We start from the raw sequence: 25,674 nt of genomic DNA, 5'->3' as shown, positions 1-25,674 counted from the left end.
ATCTGCAGAAAGTTTGGAGATTCCCCCTAAGACTGTGGCCCCCAGAAGTTTTTTATTCTCAAGTTAGACCATACTGTTTCCAGAAATTTTTCAGAATTATCATTTACATGTTCCTAGTAGTTTTGTCTCCAGAAGCCTCTCCAAATAAGCAGATCTCAGCTACAATTTCCTCTACTCACTTGTCTCTCCAGATTTCAGGATGGTGATTTGCTGTGCAACCTCGGTTCTCTAGTTGGTCAAAAAAAATTAGTTTTCAATTTATTTAGCTTTTTCTTGTTGCAGGGACAATAGAGACTGCTTTTAACTACTTTACATGTCAAATCAAAACTGAAAGTTCTGCATTTATTTTTAAGTTAAAGCATCAATTCTGATTTTAATGAGACTTAAAAGTAAAAAAAATAACTCAAACTTGTTATATCATGAGGTGTATTGTATCTAAGAGATTCTGCTAAAACTAGAAAAAAAGATTATGAAAAATATTAAATTTGAGTTGTCTTTTTAGGGAGGACATTAAAGTATGATTTCTTATATTAAACTTTATATAATAATAATAATAATATATTATTGGGGCATCTGGGTGGCTCAGTCAGTTAAGTGTCCTACTTTGGCTCAGATCATGATCTTGTGGTTTGTGAGTTTGAACCCCGCATTGGGCTCTGTGCTGACAGCTCAGAGCCTGGAGCCCATTTCGGATTCTGTGTTTCCCTCTCTCTCTGCCCCTCCCTTGCTCATGCTCTGTCTTTCTCTCTCTTTCTCACTCTCTCAAACATAAAAGATTTAAAAAAATAAAAAAAATAATATATTCTGGATATAGGTCTTTGATTAAGTATATGACTTGCAGATATCTTCTCCTAGTCTATAGATTTTAACAGTGTCTCTCAAAGAGTGGAACTTCTGATTTGTATGAGGTCCAATTTATCAGTGTGTTGTTTTATGTGTTTTACTTCTGGTATTGTATCTAAGAGCTCTTTGCCTAAGAACTCTTTACAGGTTCATAGAGATTATTTTGCTAGGTTTTCTGCTATAACTTTTACAACTAGGTTTCACATTTAGGACTATGATCAACTTTCAGTTAACTTTTGTGCATGCTACAAAGTTAATTCAAAGTTCTTTTTTTTTGGCACATGGATATCCAATTATTCCAGCACCATTTGTTGAAACAATTCTCCACTGAATTCTCTATCCACCTTTGTCAAATAAGTTTTTCATACATATCCATATATATATTATATTCCATTGACCTATTTGTCTCTCTTGACATCAATATTACATTGATGTAGGTTCATAATGAGTCTTAAAATTAGTCCTCCAATTTTTATTTTCAAAGATGGTTTAGCTATTCTGGGCTCTTTGGATTTCCACACGAATTTTTGATTTGTTTTGCCAATATTGACAAAACAAACAAAAAAGCCTGCTGATATTTCAACTGGCAATGCATTGAATCTATAGATCAGTTTGAGGAGAACTGACATTTTTAAAATACTGAATTTAGCAAGATATGAACACTGTATATCTCTCCATTTATTTAGGTCTTTTATTTCCCTCAGCATATACTTCTCTAAGAAAACAACTGACTCCTTGTCCAGTCTGAAACACTTTTGAAAGATAAGCTTTTGCCTACACATTCATTTTCAGTTAATTTTAATGCTTGGTAATCATCACCATCCCGTTCAACCAACTTAATTTTAGCTGTTTTAGTGTAGTGAAACTTCCAAAGAAGCTTACCCTCTATGACTAGTGTTTTCAGATATAATTTCTCTGGTATTTACTCACACTAGCCCTCTCGTTATTTCTCATCTCAAGTGAGAAGTATTTCCCTGAGATTTTGTGGAAGGAACAGTCAAGTTCATAGTGTTTATGTGTAAAAGCACTTTCAGGTGATGAGTCATGCCTGGATTACAACCTCATACCTGGAGCTCTCTGGGCTTTGTCAGTGATTATGAAGGCCAAAATTCTCCAGAATTGAAAGCAAAAATGTTAGTTATGAATCCTCTGGTCCCCTCCTTGGACTCTAGTGAGCATGGGCGACTTCTAAGCCTATGTTAAAATTAAACTGAATTTCTAACAATCCCGTGAACTAGAGCCCAATCTGAGCCAATGTATACTCTTCTGATTCAGTAAACCCCTTCCAACCCCTCAGTTCACTGTAGTAATTATGACAAACAATACTTAGTAGACTCTGATCTACTTTCTTTTTTATCAATATGTATGCTACTTGAGAACATTTTATTTAGCAGAATTGTACAAAAGAGTCTCAGAAAGCATTGTGTACTCTCACAGGGATTTCTCATTCTTTCTCATTTCAAGATTTCATTTTTCTTTCCTATTACACCTCAGCTGGCTCTTACTTTAAAACTTGGCCACTACTGCTTTGTGGCATATGTTTAGAGCTGGAGCTATCCATTTCATTTTGCTTGTTTCTTAATATCCTTTGTTTAACATTCTTGTCCTTAGCGTTTGTCTTTTGGTTTAAAGCAAATACTATGTACTCTTAGTATACAGAAGAATACTGTCTTTCTGCAAAAGACAATTCTTAATAATAGAAACACTCAACACAGCAGGAAGTAATCCTCTGTAAATAAGCTAACCTTCATTCAAGGGTCATTATAATTATCTTTAAATGAGAGGGAAGATCTAAGAGAGGTAAGTTGGTATCGGGGAGCTATTAGTAATTATGCGTCTCATCTCTGTGTTCCATTTATTTATGTGAAGAAGATAAAAGGTTTAAACAATTATTTATATCATAAGAACATCTGAGTTCAATAAAATCTTTGAAAAAGATTTCAAACATTTTTCATAATAAGACAAAGATTACATTTTCATTATTAAAAAAAATTTGGAGGTGCCTGGGTAGCTCGGTTGGTTAAACATCTGACTTTTGATTTTGGCTCAGGTCATGATCTCATGCTTTGTGAGACTGATTCCCAAGTTGGGCTCTACACTGAGCTTGGAGCCTGCTTGGGATTCTTTCTCTCCCTCTCCCTCTCTCTCTGCCCCTCACCCACTCTCACTCACTCCCTTGCTCTCAAAAACAAAAAATGATGTTAAAAAAACCTTTAGTGTGTGATGTCTTCTATCGTATAAATGCCATCTTGGAGCCTCAGACATCTGGAAAAACAAAATCTTGGAATTAAAAAATAGGAAGAAAAATATCTCACTTTGTCATGGTGAGACCAACAATAAAATAGGCCAGAAAACCACAAAGACCTCAAGATTATAAGCATTATGGAAACGGGATCTTTTTTCACACACTGATGTACAGAAGCCCTCCAACAGTGCCTGATATAAACTAGCTCCTCAGTATTTATTGAATGAATAAACGTGGTGGACGATTCAAGTTCTAACAGGAAAGTTATGATTTCATTGCTTATGAAGAACTATGAAAGTTGAGCTTCTAAACATAATTAGAAAATAGAAAAGGAGAGCTAATTAAAGAAGTAAAATGGGGGAAAAAATGAGAGAAGATGAAACAGACTTGTCCATGGAGAAAGGAAAAAACAATGATGTTGACTAGAAAGAAAAATGGGTGGAGGGACCTTATACCTCTGACGTATCTCCCACCAATGACTGAAACACAGAAAGGAAGACTAGTTTGTATTATGTCAGGAAGCTTCTGGTGGACCAAAGACACTAGTGGAGCCCAGAAAATTCCTGTATGTACCTGTCTCAGTGGAGTTTGGAGTAGGAAGAGATTAGGAAGAAATGCAATTATAAAATAGTAAGTCAAATCATGTTGACTTCGATGGCATAAAGTGTAATTCAGTGAATTTTTCTCCAAAAAGTACAAGCAACCAACACACACGAACGGTCTTGGAAGTGGGGTCATCAGCCCTTGTATATAGTATCCTGCTAAGATTTGAAAATTGGAACCATATCCTTGATCACTGACAAGCTTAACACACTTAGAACTTGATTCTAAGGGCAGGATTTCTCAATTAGACAACGGCTGTTTGAAAAGTTTAAAAAGTTGTACCAATCTTCAAAGAGTAATGAAGAAGTAAAAACTGAGGAACAATATAAATGTGAATAAAATGTATGCATTTCTTGGGAATTGGGACATGACTGACTAGGTATTCAACAAATAAATGTTATTGAATGATTTAAGTTTTATGATGTTGAAATCTCTGAAGGTTATTGAAATTCTTAGTTTTTTTAACTACGTTAAGTAATTTCCTATTCTTACAAAAAATATTTAATTGTTTTCTCTTAGCAATTAACCCCATTTGATTCAAACTGTAAATCTCAACCTGCCTTCTGTGGGCTGTGGTTCTAAAGTCACTTTAATTTCCAAAGTCCTTGCTTTTGGTTGGCTTTGCATATCACCCAGGGGCTAGTCTGGGACCTGGATAGCAGTTTGTTCTATAAATTGGTTCACTTCAAAGCATTTGCTATGCTCATGCTAATCAATTGCATATATATTCAGCTTAGTAGTGAGCTCAGCAGTTCTTATCAGATTTAAAGAATTCATTTCCCCAGCTGCCTCTTATCTGTGAATTCCCTCATTCTCTCTGGATCCCAGAGTCTCCTTTTTCCTGATGCTGTAACATTCATGGGCTTTCATAGCTCTACTGGAAATCAAAAAAGTGAAAGTGGCCTTCATGGACTGTCATAGGCAAGACTGTCTAGATAATGAGCAGGGCCCACTGGAAAATGAAAATATGGAGTCTCTTGTTAAATATTACTCAATTTAAAGATAATGACAGCTGAGCATTCAACCAAGTGTGGGGCCCTTCTTAACATAGGGCCCTGAGTAACTTCACTGAGAGCGCACACTTGTAGCTCTACTGAAAATTAGAGTCTAGCTAGGGAAATGGCATAACCAAGTATACCATCATGGAAGTTTGGAATTCAGTATCAGTACTTTTGTTTAACAACAATATTCATGTACATCAGTAGCAAAAGGGAAATTTGCCTGTCTTACAGTATTTATCCATATTTTTATAAATAACATTATTTGTGGATTCTACCTTTGTGAATTTTCCTACTCACTAAAATTTGTAACTGCAAAATCAATATGCATGGATGGCATTTTTACAGTCATTTACAGATATGTGCAGAATGGTAAAAAAACAAAACAAAAAAACTTGAGTGGCTCAATGCACATGTTCCCAGCAGAGGTTAAAAAGGCTACTCTCTGCCTTCTTATTTCAGTTTCCATACTCTAAACAAGTGTCCTTTTTGCAGTCTATTTAGAGTTACTGTTTTGCATTTTTGTTGGTAATTTTGTTGTTTAAAATGGCCCTCAGGCACACTGAAGTGCTATCTAATGTTCCTAAGCGCAAAAAGACTGTAATGTGCCTTAGAGGGAAAATACATGTGTTCAATAAGCTTTATTGAGGCATGAGTTAGAGTGCTGTGCCTGTGAGTCCAATGTTAATGACAGATGATATATATTATCTGTTATTTTAAAAAAGTGTCTTTAAACAAGAATAGATATAAAATAAGGTTATGTTTTGATCAATTGTTAAAAAATATTGTGACTAGAGCTTTCAGGGACCAAATCCTGTATTTTCCCTAAGGACACTGGTTTGTTATTTGCTAATTCAGTGTTCACAGAGACTTCATAGGCCATAACTATAATGAATAACAAAAATCAACTATACATGAATAAAGTAGTTACAGAATCTTTTTAATTTTTTTTTTAACGTTTATTTATTTTTGAGACAGAGAGAGGCAGAGCATGAACAGGGGAGGGTCAGAGAGAGAGGGAGACACAGAATCTAAAACAGGCTCCAGGCTCTGAGCAGTCAGCACAGAGCCCGACGCGGGGCTCGAACTCACGGACCATGAGATCGTGACCTGAGCCGAAGCTGGACGCTTAACCGACTGAGCCACCCAGACACCCCTACAGAATCTTAAAAAAGAGTGTGTGTGGTAATAAAAAAAAATATTTCAGGAGGTCTTTTTTCCTACAAAAGGGAGGAAAGAAATAACAGTACTCATTATTTATTCTCTGCTCGATAATTTATATACATTACATATCTTTACCTTATATTACATTTATTGTCTCTTTAAGTCTTTAAAATTCACTAAGATAGAAGAATTATGATTTGCATTTTACAGCTGAAGAAAGGGATCCAAGATATCACTTGTGTAAGATCACACAGCTAGTTACTGTTGGGGCCAAGATTTTAGTTTTTTTCTCCATGAATCTTGTCTCTGTGATGTATATAGGGTGCATGGCCATTCTACTCATTTTCTTGGACATGTCCTTGACATCCTCATAGGTAGAAATACTATGAAAATTCTCTGTGGTCAGCTATTGGGAAAATGGTAATGAGCAAAGAATGAGTGTGACCAAAATGAACAACCAATCCAACCTGCAAGCCTAACTATCACCCATGTGTAAAGGAAGCTATGAAGTCATGTTTATGACTGGTTGAAAATCACACATTCAAGCAAGCCTGGCTTTACTAGCCATGGCGTCTAAGTTGCTGGGAGAGGTAGATCAGTAGACATTTCTCAGTGAGGGCCTGAAATACAGCTTTAGGGAGCTGTGTCTGAGCATAATACTATCCTGTGGCTAGAAGTCAGAAAAACAGAGTTTTTGTTCATGTCTCACAATAAAATACATGACAAAGGGGAGCATAGCCCTGGTTGATTTTTGTTGTTGTTTTTTTTTTTTTTTTTTTTTTTTGGTATTTAGCACATACAATAATCAAGAAATCCTAATAGAAATCTGGTCATAAGGTAAGATTTTAGAGGAAGACAGCAGGTTAGTAAATATATGCAATAGGCAATTACTTCGGGCACTCTATGAGCCAGACCACTTTAAACACAAACCTACTGTTCAGAATAAATATTTATCCACACTCACAGGCCTGATCAGGAATTGTATACAAAATGTGCAGCAAGATTGAGCCTGTGTGTTCAAAGTCTTTGATACCCATAGAGAGGGCACAAATGAAAAATGGTGAAATACTACTTAAATTGGGTATGCTTCAACTGTGCCTCCTAAGCTAAGCAACAGAATTATGAATTTGTCCCCATAAGCAGAATAAGACATCCAATAATGCTTGTTCTGTCTCTCAATGAACATATTCTAAGAAGTCATTTGGTCTTGGGCCAAATAGAAACTGTAAAATTATAATGGGCCTCCTTGAACCATGAATTCTTCTGAAATTCAAGACGCATACTTTATGAGGTAAGTAAAAACAACATTAGTAATTACCCATATTGAGTAAGGAAAGAAAATCACATTGTGAATGATTAACCAAATGGTATATCTCGCTGCTAATTCTCTCCATTGTTTTATTCATGTGACTCCTGTAATGTTTATAAAGCAGATCTCAGTTTTCCTCAAAAGTTTTCAAAAAACTGAAGCATGCTTTCAAAATGAAAAAATAAAATATAGTGAAAATAATAATTTTTTGCTCCTCTAAGTGAAGACCAGAGCAAATTAGGTACAGTGTTCTACTTGCTCTTCTGTCTATTAGAGCTTATTGGAGTCACACTGGACCATATCCCATATTCTAGCCTTCGACTTCAGGCCCCTTATGTGCATGTTCAATTTCCCACCACTCTGGAATTACGTGTAACATGCCAACTTTTCACATGTAAAAGTAAAGGTAATAAAACTGTGTTATTTTTTATTTGGGGGTGGGGGGTTAAAAACCTACACCAGAGAGAGATTGCAGTATGCAAATTCTCAGCTGCCAACACAGCACAGATGGGCTTAGGAACAGAGAATGATGCAGATCGGCAGGACCAGAGCAATCTGTGGGAAGTTTGGGCAGAAGATCTGATGCATGAGACAGGAAAGGACTATTGAATGCTCCATGATAGATGTGCTTATTCCCTTGCCCACATGCCCTTGAATAAAGACATTTTGATCTCAAAGGCTAAGCTGAAAAACATAATTGAATCTAGTTTTGAAAGAAGAGGCTTACTACACAAACAATGGCTCACAATGTTAAAACATATCAAGCAAAATATCAAAAGGCTTTCATTTTTCATTCAATTGTCCTCTATGTTTGGTATTTCCATTTAATTGAATATTTCTTAATTCATGCGAAATGTATGATCCCCAGTGTTAGGTCTATTTTTTTTAATATTTATTTATTTCGAGAGAGCATGAGTAGGGGAGAGGCAGAGAGAGAGAGAGAGAGAGAGAGAGAATCCCACACTGTCAGCACAGCACTGTCAGGACTGGAACCCATGACCATAAAGATCATGACCTGAGCTGAAATCAAAAGTGGGACACTTAACTGACTGAGCCACCCAGGTACCCACAGGTCTATTATTGCATATGGGAATACCACATTTGAGAAGAGAGAGACAAAAAACAAACAAACAAAAAAACCTGTTAACCAGTTTGATTTTGGTTTTATCTTGCCCCATCTTTACCTTTACCCCCAATTGCTGTTCATACTTTATTCTTTCCTTTTCTTTATCTTATTTCTGCTGCTTTTTAGTCTTATTATTACTCACTTTCCTGTGTTCAGTTCACTTTTCTTTATGTCTAACATAGGTCTCAGCTTTTTTTAGCTAGTGAAAATCACTAGGCTTTGGTTCTGAAAACTTGAATATACAAATAAACAACAGACAAACCATCTATAAAAATAGAACTCTGACCCACAATCTGCAGCAACCAGCCCAGGAAGCCAAACCACAATTCCTATAGCTTTTGACTACAGATGGTTAGGACTTGATTAACAACTGACAGCTTCCATAACGTTTGTCTCAGTTTCCCATTTAGGACCAACTGGTGAAAGCCAAATGTGCTCCTCTAATCACATAGGATGCCCTTAGCTGACCCCTGGCTTCCCCATGCCACAGCCTCCAATCAGGGCACACCTGAAGCCTTTCCCTTTCCCCACTATAAAGCTTTCCCATTCCTCTGCGTTTGCGTCTCTGCAAAAATGCAAGTGAGAGTGGCTGACTCCTTAGCTATAGAAGACTGAAAGCCTTTGCTTTTCTCATTTGGGTGAACATAATTTATTTCCAAAGATCTTTCACTCTTTGAACTTAGCAACAACAGTTTTTTTTCTTTTTTTTTTTTTTTTTTGATAAATACCAATAAATTGGCTTTTGTGAAGGCATCAGCTCTCTAGCTCCCCACTGTACCCAAATACAAACTATCCTTTAGGAGGCTTTAGAGGGAACTTTTTTTTTTTACTACATGTTACTATTTGACTGAAAGATGATGAGATATTATTTAAATTGGAGATACATCATTTATGACCCCTAAACTGAAAAAGTAAAATCATAGATTTGTTTCCATAAGTACACTAGGACATCTAATAATCCTTGTTATTCTATTGATGAACATATTCTGAAAAGTCATTTGGACTTGTGCCAAATAGAAACTATAAAAATAAAATGGGCTTTTTGTCTAAAACTGTTATGTAAGGCCTTGGAGTTTTCCACTAGTTCACTGCTTCCCATTCTGCTCACGTTTTTGTTGAAATAAAATGTAAAAAAAATAATAACCTTATGTATGCATATTAGAACTTCTCACAGGTAAGGGTTTCCATGGATACTTTTATGCAGCCAGAGAGTTTGTGTGTGGAGAAAGGCATTCATTTCTAGTTCTAAGAGAAACTGTTCTGATAACTCCTGCCAATCATTTCATATGTCTTGACTTTCTAAAAGAATAAAAATAATATATATCATGTGTGTTGTGTTGTAAGTTATAAGATAGTTTTATCTCAATAACCTTTTCCGTCATCTGGCCTGTTCTAGGAATGTCTTGGAATTTTGTAGAAGCTTGAAAAATCTGTGAAGGTTTTTGGAAGCAAATTTTAAATAGCTTCGAGTATTGCTTTCTAGACCTGTATAAAGTCTTTTTCCCTTTTTAATTTTTTTTTCTCTTGGCATTTAGGCAGTTTAAATTAAGCAATTATCAATGTTAGAACAAAGGTTTATCTTTTACTTACAGCAGATTTTGAAGGAGTTTATCTTCAGTTTGTATACTAACTTGAAAATTTTCAGGAGTCTGAATTTTTGTGAGAAACATGTCAAAAAAGATGCAGGATTTCAGAACATGGAATTGCTAGGTTAAGTTTTAAGCCATATAATTTTATGAGGAGCTTGATGAAGTTCTGTGACATTTTAATGAGTGGCACTATTCTAAACAACATGTTTCAAATATAACATTATTTTAAACTAACAAGTGCCTAAGCAATTATAAATTTTGGACATGGCCCACACCATTGTTTTTAAATAATCTGGAAAAAATTTCATTTTTTCTGATTTAAGTGTTGACCCTCAAATATCTTATTTTTACTAGTTAACATGAGCTCTGGATTGCACCAAAGTATAAAACATGGTCAAAATGGTAAAAGTAAGAAGCAATCAAAATATCACTTAACTGATAAATTGTCCAAATAATACATTTTTACAATGAAATTTTCATGACTTACGTTTTGAAGTCCACAGATACAGAGGCTTTTCCACTGAGGAGAGCAATATTGCCGTGGCAACATTCCACTATTATAGCGAGATTAATGGCTGCCAAAAATATAAGTAAGGGGCACCAGGGTGGTTCAGTCGGTTAAGCATCTGACTTTTGATTTTGGCTAAGATCATGATTTCATTGCCATGGGATGGATGTTCTGTCTGCACAGTCTGCTTGGGATTCTCTCCCTCCCCCTCTCTTGCTCACTCACTCTCTCAAAATATTTAAGTAATAGTATTATTACTTAAGTAATAATAACAATAAATAAGATTATATGTAAGTTAAATAATATGAGAGGAAATAGACATGCAAACTATATTTACCACTAACACTGGGCTTGACCTTGGCTTAATCAAGATGACATCTTAATGATTACCAGGGATATTTCTTTTAGGAGATGATTCTTTGGAATGTCATTTATGATAGTATTGTGCACTGCTAGAAAGAGGCCACCTTTCAAATCTATTTTAAATAATGAGTATTTTAGGGGCGCCTGGGTGGCTCAGTCTGTTGAGTGTCCAACTTCAGCCCAGGTCATGATCTCGTGGTTGATGATTTTGTGCCCCATGTCAGACTCTGTGTTGACAGCTCAGAGTCTGGAGTCTGCTTCGCATTCTGTGTCTCTCTCTTTCTGCCCCTCCCCGCTTGTGCTCTGTCTCTCTCTCAAACCACCCCCCACCAAAAAAAAACCAAAAAACAAAAAACCAACAACAAAAAACCCACAATCAATCAATCAATCAATCAATAAAGGGTATTTTATAATATGTATCCAGTGTGTGATTAAGATGACATACAGATTATTGCGGTATTGATGTTCAGCATTGAATTATAAAAACTTCTAGGGGCGCCTGGGTGGCTCAGTTGGTTAAGCGTCTGACTTGAGCTCAGGTCAGGATCTCTCGGTCTGTGAGTTGGAGCCCCACGTCGGGCTCTGGGTTGATGGCTCAGAGCCTGGAGCCTGCTTCGGATTCTGTGTCTCCGTCTCTCTCTGCCCCTCCCCCGTTCATGCTCTGTCTCTCTCTATCTCAAAAATAAATAAAACGTTAAAAAAAAAAAAACCTTCTAGCTGGAGGTATCCTAAATTTGCTTTTCTGATTATTTTTATTAATAATATAGAATATCCTAGTTCTGTATCTTCTTCCTCTGTTACATCACTGGAGATTGACATTTTCTAAAGGTATTTATGAATTATCTTCTTGAACTTGTGCTCTGTCTTAACAACTTATCCAGTTCTAATAGCTTTACCCACAATCTGTTCACCTCAAAAATCTATATCCCCCATCTGGACATCTAAATCACCATTTTCTACCCAGGCTTTTTGCCTGAGTTTCTTGTGAAAGTATTAACTGCTTACTCAAGAGTTCTCTCTGTATACGTATCTTGAACCAAATATATTTCCCATCAAATTCAGCAATTTCCCTCAAAATCTATTTCTCCTCCAAAATATGGACCTGAGCACAATGCTGGTTTATGGCTTTTACTTTACTGCTTGCTTCTTACAGTTCTGAAGTCCTGTGAGCTCTGTGTTCAAGGTCTTCTCAAACCTATCATTTTCTTCCAATCCTATTACCACTGCTTTAATTCAAACCCCATTGTCTTTTTCCTAAATTGTTTGAATAGTTCCTGATGGGTTTTCTAGACTTCAGTCCTGCCTTCCAGAATTCATTTATGGAAGCCAAAATAATCCTTTTATAGCATAAGCCTAATAAACCCAGCTTTTTTTCCCCTAAAAATTGTTAATCCTTTTAAAGACAAAGATCAAATTCCTTAAAATGTTATGCAGAGTTCATTATGGTTTGGACATGATGCTATCCTTTGAAATTTAATCTCCAAAAAGTTCCTTCTCCATATAAAGGGCTCTCTGGCCTGCTATGCTCCCTTACACTTCTTTTTTCATGCTTCAAACCTTAGGTCTTTCTATTCTTTTTGCCTAGAATGACCTTTCAACCTACATCATTGGCACCCTTTCCGCCAATATTCACCCATCAAAGTCCCCTTTCCTTTTTTTTTTTTTTTTAATTTGTTTTGAGAGAGAGGGAGAAAGAATCCCAAGCAGGCTTCATGCTGTCAGCGCATAAACCTGAGCTGAATTCAAGAGTGGGATGTTTAACTGACTGAACCACCCAGGAGCCCCCACCCATCAAACTCTTAATCATCAAGAGGCAATGTTAACATCTCCTGTGAAGAACACAGGATCTACTGCATTTACTCCCATACTCCCAACAAAGAGATCCTCTATTCTGCACATCAGTATCTGTAATACATTCTTCCAGTAGAACAGGTGATATGATGGATTACAAGTATTTTCTGGTAGGTCTGTTTCTCCACACCAAACTCAGATCATTTTAATGAGCTAACACTGGAGTCAAGGTCATGAGACTTGAACATGAGGACACGTTTTGTCTATCCTTCAGTGTGTTACTTATAAGCTGACTGTTTTAAGCTATAAAACAAGGCATCTGGATCATATGACACCTAAATTCCTCCCAGCCTTAATATTCTACAATTGTAGGATATCCAGAGAGCATCCAAGGTATGTATTTGAAATAGAATATTTTTAACAGATATTTATAAAACCCCAACTGTATGCCTGGAACTGTGCCAGACTTTGAACGATAGTCTACATTTGCTTTCATGGTTTATGAGGAGTAGGCCTATTTAGAGATTGCTTTTTAGATTTAAATTATAGAACAGTAAAATCTAGAATAAAAATTCTCAATAAACTATAGGAAATATATATTTTAATAACTGAAAATGTAACAAACTGTTTCATACATTGTAAGTCAAAAGTCAAGATATCAGCTCAGATGCTTTCATGAACTGGGAAAATGTTTGCAGAAATCCATGAGTTTTGATAAAGCAAGTCTGTTGTTTATTTGCTATGACAAGATGCCTAAAGAAATCTAAATAATTAATGAGTACTATAAAAAGGCATGTCCTTTCAGATTTTTATGAACACGTGTATGTGGTGTATGTAGGTCTAGTATTTCACATCTAGGTAATTCACTCGTTTGGTTTGTTTTGATCAATAATACACTTATTTAACAAGCCTGTTTTATCTCTGCTTTTTGCACAGTATTGTATTGGCACTATGGACATAAAGAATCACATGAAGCTCTCGAATCCAAACCCAGCAAAAAGTGGGTCCATTAAGGACCTCTCCCCACCCCTGTTCCTAGTTCTTCCTAGCACCAGGGAAAAACTAATAGTAATAATATTTAACATATTGCATTTGCAATGTTCCAAGTAGTTTAATCTAATGCCAGTTTAATAATCAGTAACTTGAAGATCAGTTTTTCCATGATGATTTCTTTAGGATTTTTTAGCTCCAGTAGAGTTAGTAATCTCTCATTTTGCACATCCTTAGTTTGTTGTACATTTCTCTAGTAGAGCAGCTACCACAGGGGTAGGTATTATTTTCCTTGTTTTATAAAGGAGGAGACCAGGAGACAGAAATAGTAAATCAGTTGAATAAGTTCACGTAGCTAGGAAGTGGTACCACTGGTATTAAGGCCCAGGGAATCTCTCTCTCAAGTCAGTGCTTCTAAATACCACATTACAATTTTACCCTGGGGGAATTAGACCAAAGAAATATAAAAGGACACATGCAGCTTTAAGTGTGAGTTGCAGTCGGTAAAGAAATGAAATCTTTGTCTTGAAGATGTTGAGATTTATGGGCCAACTATATGTATGCAGTTGAGCCCCATGTCTTTTCAGTACCAGCCCATGAACCTGCTCCTCTTTTCTGAGCTAGTGCCTGACACCCAGGGCTCCAGGATCTGAGATCCTGAAAATGGGTCAAGTCCCTCTGCTGGGATTCATTTCAACACAGGAATAGATCGTACTCTCATAGTGAATGTAAAGAACTCTTAACAAACCCTGGTTAGTTGCCCTGGGAGAGAACACAATCTAATAGAGAAAACCAAGAGAATATGTATGAAAGTTTAACCATAATATAGACTTAAATACCAATGCAGGTAATAGCCAATGAGTACCACTATAGAAAATAGGCAATGCATTGTTCCATTATTCAGAGAGGGAGAAATGTCTTTATAGTTTTACAGTCTTGAAGTATTTAGAGCCATGCACTCAGCCTTGAAAGTCTGGTGAATTTCACTAACTTCAGAATAGAGAGGACATTATTGATAAAGGAACAATGAGAGAAAAAGTTATGGCATGAGAAATGTACTTTCATTCCAAAGGAGGATCCTGGAATATCACTTTTGGAAAAGCAGGTTGGATTACAGGGGTGACAGTATAGTCAGGGAAGGTTCAAGACTAGGTACCAGTTTTGAAATGAAAAGATTGAGCTCTCAGTAATTCCTAACGTGTGGAGCTAATTAAACAAGTTCTCGGGGCGCCTGGGTGGCGCAGTCGGTTAAGCGTCCGACTTCAGCCAGGTCACGATCTCGCGGTCCGCGAGTTCGAGCCCCGCGTCGGGCTCTGGGCTGATGGCTCAGAGCCTGGAGCCTGTTTCCGATTCTGTGTCTCCCTCTCTCTCTGCCCCTCCCCCATTCATGCTCTGTCTCTCTCTGTCCCAAAAATAAATTAACGTTGAAAAAAAAAAAATTAAAAAAAAAACAAACAAAAAAAAACAAAAAAAAAACAAGTTCTCAATTTCCAGCCCTTCAAAGACAAGCCTTTTATGGATAAACATTTAAACCAGGGAACAGAGGGTAGCCAAATCCTCCTCCTACCACGTATCTCAGGGTTAAGGGATTCCTGCTTATTTGTCCTCCTGGTGTCCAAACTATTGGATGATTATAACTGAATAACTTTTAGAAAAATTTCAGCCACTTTCAGGTACCTAGAGATTAATTTAGGCATCCATATTCTGTAAAGGGAATGATAATGAAATAACAAATGTTTTGTATACTGTAATTGAAAAAGAAAAAAGCTAACACCTTTAAGTATTTGCTTCCATTTGAAAACTACCACACATTTTTTTTTTAATTTTTGAGACATTTCTTCTTAATTCCAGGATCATTAACACACTGTCTTACATTAGTCAGGCGCACAATATAGTGATTTAACAATTCTATACATTATTCAGTGCTCATTGTGACAACTGTACTCTTAATCCCCTTCACCCGTTTCACCCATCCCCCACCCACCTCCCCTCTGGTAACCACCAATTCTCTATAGTTAAGAGTCTGGTTTTATCGTTTGTCTCTTTTTTTTTCTTTGTTCATGTGTTTTGTTTCTTAAAATCCACATGTGAGTGAAATCATATTGTATTTCTTTCTCTGACTGACGTATTTCATTTAGCATTATACCACCTAGATCCACCCATGTTGTTGTAAATGATAAGATTTCATTCATTTTTATGGTTGAATAATATTCCATTGTGTCTATATACCACATTGATGGATGCTTGGGCGGCTTCCGTAATTTGACTGTTGTAAATAATACTGCAATAAACATAAGGGTAAACGTATCTGTTTGAATTAGTATTTTTTGTATTTGGGGGGTAAATACCCAGTAGTGGAATTACTGGATCATATAATTCTATTTTTAATTTTTTAAGCAACTTACATACTGTTTTCCACAGTAGCTGCAACAGTTTGTTTTCCCATCAACAGTACCTGAGGGTTCCTTTTTCTCCACATCCTCACAACACTTGGTTTTTGAGTTTTTGATTTTAGCCATTCTGACAGGTGTGATGTGATATTTCATTGTGGTTTTGATTTGTGTTTCCCTGATTATGAGTGATGTAGAGCATCTTTTCATGTGTTTGTTAGCCATCTGTATGTCTTCTGTGGAGATATGTCTGTTCATGTTTTCTTCGTATTTTTTAATTAGGCTTTTTTTTATTAAGTTGTACAAGTTCTTTATGTATTTTGAGTACTAACCCTTTATCAGATATGCCATTTGCAAATGGCTTCTCCCATTTGGTAGGTTGTCTTTTTTTATTGTGTTAGGTTTCCTTTGCTTTGCAGAAACTTTTTATTTTGATGTAGTCCCAAAAACTTTTTTTTGCTTTTGTTTTCTTTGCCTCAGGAGACACATTTAAAAAAAATTCTGCTACAGAAGATGTCAGAGAAATTACTGCCTGTGCTCTCTTCTAGAATTTTTATGGTTTTAGGTCTCAAATTTAATTAATTCTTTAATCCATTTTGAGTTTATTTTCATGTATGGTAAAGGAAAGTGGTCCAATTTCATTCTTTTGCATGTTGCTATCCAGTTTTCCCAACACCATTTGTTTTTGTTTGTGTTTTTGTTTGTGTTTTTGTTTTTGCTTTGCTTTTTTTAAAAAATATAATTTATTGTCAAGTTGGCTAACATACAGTGTATATAGTGTGCTCTTGGTTTTAGGGATAGATTCCCGTGATTCATCACTTACATACAACCTCAGTGCTCATCCCAACAAATGCCCTCCTCAATGCTTCTCCCCTCTCCCCTGCCCCCCCCCACCCTCCATCAACCTTCAGCTTGTTCTCTGTATTTAAGATCTTTATGGTTTACCTCTCTTCTTCTCTGTAACTATTTCCCCCCCTCTCTTCCCCTATGGTCTTTTGTTAAGTTTCTCAAGTTTCACATTTGAGTGAAAACATATGATACCTGTCTTTTTTGACTGACTTTGTTTCACTTATAATAATATCCTCCAGTTCCATCCACATTGCTGCAAATCAGCACCATTTGTGGAAGGGACTTTTTCCCATAGTGTATTCTTGCCTCCTTTGTCAGAAATTAATAGGCCATATAATTGTGGACTTCTGGGACTCTCTATTCTCTTCCATTGATTTATGTGTTTATTTTTGTGCTAATCTATCCTGTTTTGATTACCACAGCTTTGTTGTATATGTTGAAATCTGGGATTGTGATACCTCCAGTTTTCTTCTTTCTCAAGATTGTTTTGGCTCTTCAGGGTGATTTGTGGTTCCATACCAATTTTAGAATTATTTGTTTTAGTTCTGTGAAAAACACTGTCAGTATTTTGATAGAAGCTGTAGTAAATCTGTAGATTGCTTTGGAAAATATAGACATTTTAACAATATTTGTTCTCCCCATCCATGAGCAAGGAATATCTTTCCATTTGTTTGTGTTGTTGCCAATTTCTTTGTGTTCAATTAGTGTTTTATGGCTATCTGAGTATAGGTCTTTTACCTACGTTGTTAAATTTATTCCTTAGTATTTTGGGGTTTTTTTGGTTGATTTGTAAAAATGGCATTGTTTTCTTAATATATGTTTCTGCTACTTCATTATTAATGTATAAAACAACAGATTTCTATATATTGACATTATATTCAGCAACCTTACTGCATTCATTTATCAGTTCTAGTAGTTTTTTGGTGAAGTCTTTCAGGTTTTCTATATATAGTATCATGTCATCTGCAAATAGTGAAAGTATTACTACTTCCTCACCAATTTGGATGCTGTTTTTTTTTCTTGTTTTGATTGCTGTGACTAGAACTTCCAGTACTATGTTAAAGAAAAGTGGTGAGAGTGGACATCCCCATCTTTTTCCTGATCTTAGAGAAAAAGATTTCAGTCTTTAAGCATTGATTATACTGTTAGCTACAGGTTTTTCATATATGGCCTTTATTATGTTGAGGTATGTTCCATCTAAACACATTTTGTTGAGTGCTTTTATCATGAATGGATGTTGTATTTTGTCAAATGCTTTTTTTCTGCATCTATTGAAATCATATATTTTTTATCCTTTCTCTTGTTGATGTGCTCCATCACATTGATTGATTTGTGAATATTGAAACACCTGTGCATCTCAGGAATAAATATCACTTGATGTTGGTGAATGATTTTTTAAATATATTGTTGGACTTGGTTTGCTGATATTTTGTTTAGGTTTTTTTTTGCATGTATATTCATCAGAGTTATTGAGCTGAAGTTCTTTTTTCTTTTTGTTGTGGTGTCTTTACCTCGTTTGGTGTCAAGATAATGCTGGCCTCATAGAATGAATTTGGAAGCTTTCCTTCCTCTTCTATTTTTTTTGGAATAGTTTGAGAAAAATAGGTATTATCTCTTCTTTAAACATTTGGTGGACGTACGAAGCTATCTAGTCCTAGACTTTTGCATGTTGAGGGTGTTTTGATTACTGATTCAGTTTCATTGCTGGTGATAAGTCTGTTTAAATATTCTATTTCTTCCTGATTCAGTTTTGGAAGGTTGTCTCTTTCTAGGAATTTATCCATTTCTTGTAGGTTGTCCAGTTTGTTGGGATATAATTTTTCATAATGTTCCCTTATAGTCCTTTATGTTTCTGTGGTGTCAGTTATTTCTCCTTTTCCATTTCTGATTTTGTTTGGATCCGCTCATTTTTGATGAGTCTGGCTAAAGTTTTATCAATTTTGTTGATCTTTTTAAACAACCAGCTCTGGTTTCATTGTTCTGTTCTATTGGTTTTTTTAGTTTCCATTTATTTCTGCTCTAATCTTTATTATTTCCTTCCTTCTACTGATATGGAGCTTTGTTCATTTTCTAGCTCCTTCTTTCTAGGTGTAAGTTTTATTTGATATTTGAGATACTTATTTATTATTTGTTTAAATGAGAGGTTTTTTTGGCTTCTTGACTAAGGCCTGTATTACTGTAAAGTTCCCTCTTAGAACAGCTTTTGCTGCACCACAAAGATTGTGGACTGTTGTGTTTTCACTTTAATTTGTCTATTTTTTTATTTCCTCTTTGATTTCTTGGTTGACCCATTCATTGTTTAGTAGCATGTTTTTTAACTTCCATGCATTTGTGTTCGTTCCAGATTTGTTCTTATGGTTGATTTCTTATTTCATAGCATTGTGGTCAGAAAAGATGCATGATATGACTGATTTTTAAAAAATTGTTCAAACTTGGTTTTGGCCTAACATGTGATCTGTTCTGGAGAATGTCCCATGTGCAGTTGTTAAGAATGCACATTCCACCTTTTTTGGATGGAATATTCTGAATATATCTGTTAGACCCATCTGTTCCAATGTGTCAAAGCCACTGTTACCTTGTTGATTTTCTATTTGGATGACATATCCATTGATGTATGTGGAGTATTAATGTCCCCTACTATTACTGTATTACTATTGATTACTTCATGTTTGTTTTTAGAAGATTTATGTATTTGGATGCCTTCATGTTGGGTGCATAAATATTTACAATTGTTGTATCTTCTTGTTGGTTTGTCCCCTTAATGATTATATAGAATCATTCTTTGTATCTTGTTACAGTCTTTGTTTTAAAGTTTATTTTGTCTGATGTAAATATGGCTTCCCTGGCTTTCTTTTTACTTCCATTTGCAAAGTCAATGCCTTTCCAGCCCTTTCAATCTGCATGTATCCTTAGGTCTGAAGTGAATCTCTTGTAGGCAGCATATAGATGATTCACACTTTTTTATCTTTTCATCTTCCTATGTCTTTTAACTAGAGCATTTAGTCTACTCACATTTAGAGTATTTATTGATATGTATGTACTTATTGTCATTTTTGTTACTTGTTTTATGGTTGTTTTTGTAGTTCTCTGTTCTTTTGCTCTCTTCTCTCATGGTTTGCTTACTTTCTTTACTGATATATTCGGAGTTCTTTCTATTTTTTGCATAGCACTTGTTTTCTATTTGTGGTTACTATTGATTTATATGCAACATCTTCAGCATATAGCAGTCACTTAAGTTTAGCTCATTCTGAAAGCACTAAAGTTTTAATCTTCTCTTCCCTATGTTTTAGGTATATTGTGTCATACCTTACATCCTTTTATTTTGTGAATTCCTTGACAGCTTTTATTTTTACTGCTTTTGTGCTTCCCACTTTTCTTACTCCTACTTATAGTCTTCCCTTTCCATTTGGAGTCCTCTTTATCATTTCTTATGGGACTGGTTTAGTGGTGATGAATTCCTTTGATTTTGTCTGTCTAGGAAATTCTTTATCTCTCCTTCTATTCTGAATGATAGCCTTGCTGTATAGACTATTCTTGGCAGCAGGTTTTTGTTTGTTTGTTTGTTTGTTTTCCCTTTCAGCACTTTGAACACATCATGGCATTCTCTTCTGGCCTGTAAAGTTTCTGCTGAAAAATCAGCTGATAACTTTACAGGGTTTCCATTGTATGTAACCTTTCTTTTCTCTTGTTGCTTTTCAAATTCTTTCTTTATCACTAATTTTTCTCATTTTAATTACTATGTGTCTTGGTGTGGACTTCCTTGGGTTGATTTTGTTGGCAGCTCTCTGTGCCTCCTCGATCTAGATTTCTGTTTCTTTCCCCAGATTTGGGAAGTTTTTAACTATTATTTCCTCAAATAAATTGTCTGCCCCCTTTAATCTCTCTGTCCTCCTTTTTGGATCCTTATAACATGAATGTTGTGCTTGATGGTGTCAGTGAGTTCCCTTATCTATTCTCTTTTATTACTTTTTTTTTTTCTTTGCCCTGTTTAGCTTGATTACTTTCTATTACTCTGTCTTCCAGGTCACTGTTCTTTTCTTCTTCTTCTCATCATTCATAGAAGTCTCTTATGTGTGTTGCATGCATCCTACCATCACTAAGCCACGTTTGCCTTCAGTTCAGTTATCTACAATGACTCTCTTTGTTGTGGGCAGGGTTTGGGATCTGTGTTGTTAATGGGCCAGTCTGAGGCTTCCTTGGGTTAGATTTGGGTCAGACCAAGCAATGGCCAGAACTGCAGTCATACCAACCACCAGAGTGCTCTATCTTGGAGACTTTTGTTGGTGGGCAGGGCCTGCAGTCAGACCAACTGTTTGCCTCCAGCCCACTTCCAGGGCCACAGTAGGACTGGTCTGTGGAGTTATCTTCCTCTCTTCTCAGGACAGGAGTCACTTTGGACTGTTGCTGGCCCCTCTCATTGCTGCTTGCACACTACCACATGGTGGGGCTGCTTTGGATGGATTCCTGCCAAGAGCATGTTGGATGAGGTGGGTCTGTAGAAGAATACAGGGGCAGGGGTGCAGTGTTAGCAAGATGTACACTGGTCTTCTGTGGGAGGGGACCTATAGTCACTGGAGAACTGCTGAGGATAGTTACGAGGTGGTGGGTCCACAGAAGAATGCTGGGTAGGCATGCTTTTTCAAAACTAGGTAGAGAATGTTCACACTGAATAGGTTCCCACAGGTGTCTGTATATATATTATGGGTGACAGGGAAGGGAAATGGTGCCCACCGCCTCTTTTGCTCTTGGAGAAGTTTTTTGAAGATCCCTGCCCCTCCAGCACATGTTCTGAGATTAGTAAATTAATCTCATTCCTGAAAACCTCAGGCATTTTTCAAACTGCTGCTTCTAGGCTGTGTCTCAGCAAGGCTGTTTGTTTTGCTGTTTCTTTAAGGGCAGGACTCAGTTTCCTATAGCCCTCTGGCTCTCCCAGACCCAAGCCTGCTCATTTTTAATTTCCAGATGTTAAATCCCACTGATTGTAAGTACTCATGGTGTTAAGTCCATCTGGTTTTCAAAGCCAAATGCTGTGGGGATTCATCTTCCCAGTGTGTGTCTCTTGTGTATGGAGTACCTGATGTGTGGAGTCTGCTCCTTTCCTTCTCTTTACCTGTGGTGGTCCTCCCTCCCACAGACAGTCCTGTGGGTTCATTTGACTTTTGACTCCTCTACCCTTTCTCACCTTCTCAATGTGGCCATTTTAATTGTCTAATACTGTGCAGCAGTGACTTAAGTAGCTTTTCACTAGTCTCATTAATTCTCTGTGTGTCTGTCTGTCTGTCTCTGTCTCTCATCTTTCCTGTGAGTTACAGTGTGAAAATCTGAAAGTATTAATTTCTGTATTCAGTAGATTTTCTCAAGGGGAGGAGACAGGGAAAAAGGGCTAAGGTAGAAGGACATCTGGGTTCTGATATAGGTTCTGATATTTGGTTTAGTATCCTAGACCAGGGTTTTCTGAGTATGACTGGGGATGCACCCTGGTACCATAGGGGATGGGGGAGGAGAAAAGAGTACCATTAAACTGTAGACCGTATTTGAAATTCAGAGTGTAGCTGTGGGTACTTTATTTCTGAGAGCATCAACTTTCATTTTCTCCATTTCCCTATAATTTCTGGTAATAATTTCTACCATGATTACATATGCATATACATATTATATATATATGATATTTCATAGTTTGGTGATGTTTTGAGAATATAAAGACTTAGTCAAGATACCAGACTGCCTTCTGGATTTGGGAGCAGTTTAAACCCCACTTGGTCTGCCTTTCCTCTCCAAAACTCTCTACTTCCCTCTTGAACTTTGGTTTTTTTTGTGTTTTTTTTATTTGATTGTGTTTTTGAAGCTTACATGTTACATCATGTTTCTGTCTTGTTTTATTGTTTTATATGTATATTATATATAATTTTCTCATTTTGTTAGGTATTGAGGAAGAGAAATTTATGTAACTTAACTCAGAAGTCCAGAGTCTGGTAATAACTGATATCCCTGGAAGTATCAGGAACCTCTGTTCCAATAATTCCACTCATCCACTTTATTTCTCTTTATCTGCTCTTCTTAACATCAAAAAGAACAATAATTCCTCACTTGAGCCACACTTAGAATTGGGAAAAGCCCCAGCTTAAGCTCCAAATAGATTCTTAAATCTTCTGACATTTTACTCTATGAAGGGCTTTTCTTCTTTTTTTTTTAAGACTATCTTAGGAAAGACATTAATCTCTCTTAAGATTTTTGAACTAAATCACATTTTTCTAGGGCACACTTTAGAACAAATTGCCCTAACAAAGGTCATGACATAGTCTCAAGATATAATAAGTAGCCGGGTGTGTTACATACTCTAACCACTACATTTAAGGTAATTTAATGTTACTTATTTTTAAAATAATCATGATAAAAGTTATAATACAATAATCTGGAGTTATCTGATAGAAGTTTCAAAAATAATTTTGTCCCACATTCCAGAGGAATTGGAAAAGAATATATAAGTGAAAAATTTAGAGGATAGTTAATAATAATTCAAAGGAGCTAAGACAAGTCAGTGATGACTGCTAGGTAATTAACTAAGGAATCAATTATCTATTCCTTTAAATAGTAAAAATTAGATATTAGAAACAACCTAAAAATCTAACAGCAGTGAAATATTTAAACAAATTTTGAAATGTTCAATTAATGGAATATTATTAATATTTAGGTCTTTAAAAAAGGTCAGGACATCTGGGTGGCTTAGTCAGTTAAGCATCTGACTCTTGATTTCGGCTCAGGTCATCATCTCATGGTTTCTGAGTTCGAACCCAGCATCAGGCTCTGTGCTGACAGTGCAGAGCCTGCTTGGGATTCTCCCTCTCCTTCTCCCTCTCCCTCTCCCCTGTTCTTTTCCTATCTCTCAAAAAATAAACTAAAAAAAGAAAGAAAGAAAGAAAGAAGGTTGATTTGTATAGTGGAAAACTCAAACCTTATGTTAAGTGAAACATGAGCTATACCTATATATGTGGGATGACATCAGTTACACAAAATAATCTATATATCTGCTTGAAAAACTAGATGGAATTACACTAACATATTTTAGGAGAATTTATTTCTGGATTGTGGACTTTGGGGTAACTTATTTTCTTTTTTATACTTTGTTATGTTAATGAGTACACATTACTCTTAAAAGAAGAAAAATATAATTTTATGTCAATTAACAATAATAAAAGAGTTATAGTTATCAGAATAAAGAGTCAGAAAAAGACTGCTGATGCACTTTCTATGCAAAACCTACAAACATTTTTTCCAGGAGACCAAGGCTATGCAAAAATCAAAGAATGGAGATTTTAAGTTCTAGGCATATCTCTAGATGAAGTAAAGATTTTCCTAACTAGAATGGAAAGCCAAGGTTTAGTTAAATGGTAATTGGAAATGATTGAGTACTAATGAATGAAGACTATCATAAAATTTTAGATTTAGTTAAGACTTCAGAGGTCAGTGAATCCAAACTTTTGAGAGGTTCACAAATCCTTTCTTCAGTTCACTTGTTAAATGGTCATCCAGTTTCTTTGGTTTGTATACCAGGTTTGAAATACCTCCAGTTGACATGTAGCACACCACTTTTAGAGATGGTCTACTCTATCTGTTCACAATTCTAGGTGTTAGAAAGTTCTTCCCTATGTGGAATTGGAATTGAATTGGTCATTCCTGGAACTCCCATTGTGTCCATTCTTGAAGAGTACTAAGAATATGTGGGAAGCAATTTTTAATCAGTAAAAAATATTGATATGTTTTCATAGGGGTAAGGAGAGAAAATTGGAAGGGTATATACTTATGAAGTCAACATTTTTTTTCCCACAACAGTGTTTCTAATACTTCGCCCATTTTTGATCTTCTCTTATTCACCCCAGAATAATTATCTTCAGTTTCATAAGACAATTCTTCTTGTGACATGGTTTCCAACACCTACCAGTCCAGGGTACTCGTTTAGAAACCATGCTGATTTGTTCTATTGTTCCAATTGTTCTGACAAACTGGTCAGTCTGGGAACTATGTTTCTCATTACTCCCTTCCCTGTATAGTTCTGAGTTAGAGCAATTAAAAAAGGAACTTGCATAAGATTCAGAGGGCAGGAGGAGGTAGTGGTTATCACTTCTATAGATCTTAACGGGCAAATGCAGTGATAGACAGTGTTTAGAGAGTTTCCGTTTGTTCTCATTCTCTTCTGCTCCACATCTAGGTCTTTTTCCTGACTGCTGTCCTTGCTGCCCAAGAGCAGCCCCCAGCATACTCCTAGTCACATGGGGGAAAACACACTGAGGTAGTAACAACACAGAGACAACAACCAAAGCTGTCCCATAAAAGTAAAATTTGAACTACATACACAATTTAAAATTTTCTAGTAACCACATTTTTTTTAAAAAGTAAAATGAAACAGGTCAAATCAATTTCAATGTTTCTATAACCCAATATTGCTAAAATTTATCATGTCAACAAATAAACAATATAAAAAAATGATTAATGAAACAGCAGGGAGGCCAGTGTGGCTAAAACCCGGTGAATGAAGTGGATAGTAGTACGGGATGAAGTAAATATGTAACCAGGAACCACATGATACAGGACACCGTAGACCCCAGTGATGGTGTGGAATTTTGGAAAGTGTAATGAGACTTTTGAGAGGAAGAATGACATGAGCTGATTTGTATTGTTGAAGAATAGCTCTGGCTGTTTCAGTGGAGAAGAGACTGTAAGGAAGGAAATAAGGATGTGGAGAGCAATTAGGAGACTTTTGCAGTGTCCTAGATGAGAGATGATAGGGGCATGGAGTAAGGTAATATTATGAAAGTGCTGATATATGGAAAATCTGTGATACATCTTCAAGGTAGAGCTGACAACACCTGACAACCATTCAACACCATGGTTGAATGTGTAATGTGAGA

General features: G+C 36.1%; 1 protein-coding gene across 1 annotated transcript in view; it reads right to left on the bottom strand.

Moving 5' to 3' along the window:
- LOC124527152 (transmembrane protein 183A-like) overlaps positions 1-25,023 on the bottom strand; it is an 88,728-nt gene extending 63,705 nt beyond the window's left edge. The window contains exon 1 of the mRNA XM_047100405.1: positions 24,705-25,023. Coding sequence (XP_046956361.1) covers positions 24,705-25,023 — 319 coding nt within the window. The remainder of the gene's footprint in view (positions 1-24,704) is intronic.
- Between the last annotated feature and the right edge of the window lie 651 nt (positions 25,024-25,674).

The sequence above is a fragment of the Lynx rufus genome, unplaced genomic scaffold (genome assembly GCF_022079265.1).
Source record: "Lynx rufus isolate CCGP_SWC_20201006 ecotype Redwood Valley unplaced genomic scaffold, mLynRuf1.p SCAF_5, whole genome shotgun sequence".
NCBI lineage: Eukaryota > Metazoa > Chordata > Mammalia > Carnivora > Felidae > Lynx > Lynx rufus.
Note: the sequence above shows the minus strand (reverse complement) of the source record. Positions and strands in the feature narration are given on the sequence as shown.